Source organism: Varanus komodoensis, unplaced genomic scaffold (genome assembly GCF_004798865.1).
Source record: "Varanus komodoensis strain SLA01 unplaced genomic scaffold, ASM479886v1 scaffold2, whole genome shotgun sequence".
Lineage (NCBI taxonomy): Eukaryota > Metazoa > Chordata > Lepidosauria > Squamata > Varanidae > Varanus > Varanus komodoensis.
The window spans coordinates 7,597,669-7,601,162 of NW_025335568.1; the positions used below are offsets into that span (position 1 = coordinate 7,597,669).

Here is a 3,494-nt window from a genome sequence, read left to right on the forward strand (position 1 = left end):
TTTCTGGCAAGCGCATCCAGTGCGCATGGGGTGTTTGCTGGGAATCAAGCTCCACGCACTACCCAGGCAGCAGTCCTCTTCTGCCTCACCTGCAGCAGCGATCCTGCTGCTGCACCAGACATGGAAGAGGGTGGCCAGTTGCGCGACCTTCACTCCACAAGCATTCAAGACTTCCTTTCAGATCAGCTCATTTTGCAAGGCCAGCCAGCATGGCAGGGAATCCACAAACGCTCAGTGTGATGGATACCCATGAGTTTCATCCCGATCCTCCTCTGGACACAGAGAGGCCAAGTATTCTACTTTATGGAGGACAGTTCTCTACTTTGGAGAGCTGTTGAGGACTCTCCGCTTTTTCAAGTTGTCCTCTCTCAAATGGGCTGACCAGACCGAGGCTGGTTTGAAAACAAAGAAAGAGAGAGAGCGGGATAAGAAACTGACCTGCACACCTGGTCCATTTTCTCTACTATGGTGGGATTTCTTATGATACTTACGATCTCTGAATTTTCACCTTTACATGGACAGTTGCATCTGGACATTTCATACAAATTGATGTCCCTTTGATCTTACCTTTTGGCAATGCAGTTCTTCATTTTTGGCAATGCCCAAGTACCTACCCTAAAGTCATTTCCAAGGTCCACCTCTGTTCAGTGGCATTTGTGGCATTTTTTCCAACTGCTCACAGGAGCAACCTTGTCCCCTGGAGATGCTGCTTCTGCATTCCATGGATCAAGCAGGGTTTTCACAAGAGGTCCAGCCACACTGGCCAGAGCCCTCTGGATCCATTAGCCCTTTAGCACCTAGGGACAGTCCATCTTAATGGGTCCTCCACCCTTGCAGAGAGGGAAGCTGTCATGGTGCCTTTCTTATATATGCCATTAAGCACTTGGACAAATCTATGGTGTGACCACACTTGAAGTACTGTGTGCAATTGTGGTTACTGAACCCGAAAGATATACCACAGAAGCTGCTGGAGTATCAATCACTGCCCGGGAGGCTAGTTTGGAGCTAATAAAATTGGATATATCACGCACATTTCCATCCCTTTATATTTTTCAGAAGGGTGGCCCTTATCATGATCTTTTGCACAGTGTCTTGGGAGCATATACATGTTACCGACCTGATGTAGGATACGTCCAGGGAATGTCCTTCATTGCTGCAGTCCTCATTCTCAATTTGGAAGAGGCAGATGCTTTCATTGCCTTTGCAAACCTCCTGAATAAGCCATGCCAGCTGGCCTTTTTCCGTGTGGATCACAGCATGATGCTGAAGTACTTTGCAGCATTTGAAGTATTTTTTGAGGAAAACCTCCCCAAATTGTTCCAACATTTTAAATCCTATAATCTTACCCCTGACATATACTTGATAGATTGGATCTTCACCCTGTACAGCAAGTCTCTACCACTTGATCTGTCCTGTCAAGTCTGGGATGCCTTTTGTAGAGATGGAGAAGAATTTTTGTTCAGAACTGGGTTAGGAATTCTTAGATTATATGAAGATATCCTCCTGCAGATGGACTTCATTCATATAGCAGAGTTTTTAACAAAGCTACCTGAAGATAGCACCTCGGAGAAGCTCTTCCCTTGTATTGCATCTGCTCAGATGCAGAACAGTAACAAGAAGTGGGCTCAGGTGTCTGCCTCATTAATGAAGGATAACAAAGAGCTAGAAAATGCACAGAGAAGGGGAACAAAAAAGGATCAGGATGCAAGAGGAGCTCTCTTGTAAGGAAGTTTATGGTATCTGTGGCCATTTGGCTTAGTAGGATATAAGTCAGGGGAGACAGAACAGCAGGGTACCAGATTATGCATGGTGTGGAGAAAGTGGAGAGGGGGACAGTTGCCTGGAGAGGCGGGGGGCTCTCCCACACTGGAGACATTCAGAAAGAAACTGGACAGCCCTCTGAGTGGGATGGTGCAATGTGGTGTCCAGCACCAGCAGGGGGTTGGACCCGATGGCCCTCTTGGCCCCTTCCAGCTCTACTCTTCTGTGATTCTATGATCTCATTTGGAGAAAGCCCAACAGTAATCCCTGCCCACTTAGGACTGACTTAGGTCCCGGTAGCCCCAGAACGTTGGGAGCTCCTTGAGAGAAGAAATGCAACGGAACGGAATAATCTGGGAGAGGGGGCATGGTGCGCCATTTTGCTGTGTTCTCCATTTCTTTGAAGCTTCGTGTGGTGGAGTGCCTAGAGAGGAATGTGGAACACATCCCAGTTCTGGATGCTCAGCAATGGAACAGCTTAAGATACAAGTCATCGGGCAAGCCTGTATGTGAGTGGTTGGCAGAAATGTTATCAGAATAGAAGTCTACAAGTTTCCAGGAGGAGGAGGAGGAATTCTTAAAAGGCCATTCAGATAGACTAGACTCCACTATGCTTGTGTTGCAAACTGTTGAGACTCTGTGCAGTAGAAGGGATTCCACAGCTATGATTTCACAAAAGGAAGGTTTTCTTGTGGTGTAGCTTTGATGCCCTTGGTAAGTTAGCTTGGATGCCTCTGATCCCGCAAGCAGCTCCGCAAAGGAGATAGCTCACCAGTTGGATTTCTCCCATTCCTTAAGCTGCCAAAGGCAAAGTTGGAGATCATAAGCCAGGGGCTTTGAGCCTAAGAGTTAGGCTTTGAAAAGCTTTTGTAGGGTGCACCGCAGGGATGGGTGGCCCAACTCCAAATGCAAACTGGAGGCAGAATTCCAACAATGCCAGCATACTTCAGCTTATAGCTCTTACTACCAACAACTAAGCATTTCAAACTTTTAGAAAGGGGAAAAGGAACGGGCAAAAGCCAGCAATCCACCAAATGATGGCAGTTTAGGAAAGAGGGTGTTGTCAGAAAAAATCATGGCCTTCTCTGAAAATTCACTGAGGCCCGACAGGCCTGAGGTTCAACACTCCCCCGCCTTAAGGTTTTGAAATAATCTCTCAGTCTCTAATCTGGCTCAACAGCTCTATCACAAGGAGTTTTGCAGAAGGGAATCTTTGCAGATTGCATTGAGCTTATTTGGTATTTAAAGAACATTTATATTTAAAAAAATGAGATTGAACTAAAGGGGAAAGCAGTATCTTTTTGCTCTTTTCTATTTCTAATTGGAATGTAGAGAATACGTAATTCATTTTCATAATTCGGATAACATTGACTAACCCCTGTCAGATGGTGAGTGGGATCTCTGTTTTTTGCTGAGGGAGGAACAGGTTCCCTTGGTGTTTCAGCACTGATGAAGGCTGATGCCGAGCACCGTGAATCAGCCCAGAAACGTTCACTGGGGCACCGGGCCTTATTTGCTAATTAGTCCCAATGAGTGTCAGAGAAGAAACGGACACTCCCATGGCAAGTTGCCCAGGATGCATGTTTGCAATGAAATAATTTTTGGGAAACCATAGGAGCAGAGTGCAACACGGTACCTATATTCTACCTGAAAAGCTGCTCTTCCTGAGTTCCATCTCAGACAAGGGACCAAGCAATGGAAATCAGGCTGGGACTATGCAAAGGAAGGGACCG

General features: G+C 46.3%; 1 protein-coding gene across 1 annotated transcript; it reads left to right on the forward strand.

Moving 5' to 3' along the window:
* Positions 1-209: 209 nt before the first annotated feature.
* LOC123022620 (TBC1 domain family member 12-like) lies at positions 210-1,725 on the forward strand. The gene is made up of 2 exons (XM_044428475.1): positions 210-291; positions 917-1,725. The coding sequence occupies exons 1-2, from the start codon at positions 210-212 to the stop codon at positions 1,723-1,725; spliced, it is 891 nt and encodes a 296-aa protein (XP_044284410.1).
* The last annotated feature ends 1,769 nt before the right edge of the window (positions 1,726-3,494 follow it).

What these genes read in the sequence shown, in the direction of transcription:
- LOC123022620 (XM_044428475.1), top strand. Translation starts at nt 210, where the DNA reads ATGGCAGGGAATCCACAAACGCTCAGTGTGATGGATACCCATGAGTTT. An exon ending in TCTGGACACAGAGAGGCCAA is followed by an intron (nt 292 to 916) that starts GTATTCTACTTT and finishes CCACACTTGAAG; the next exon opens with TACTGTGTGCAATTGTGGTT.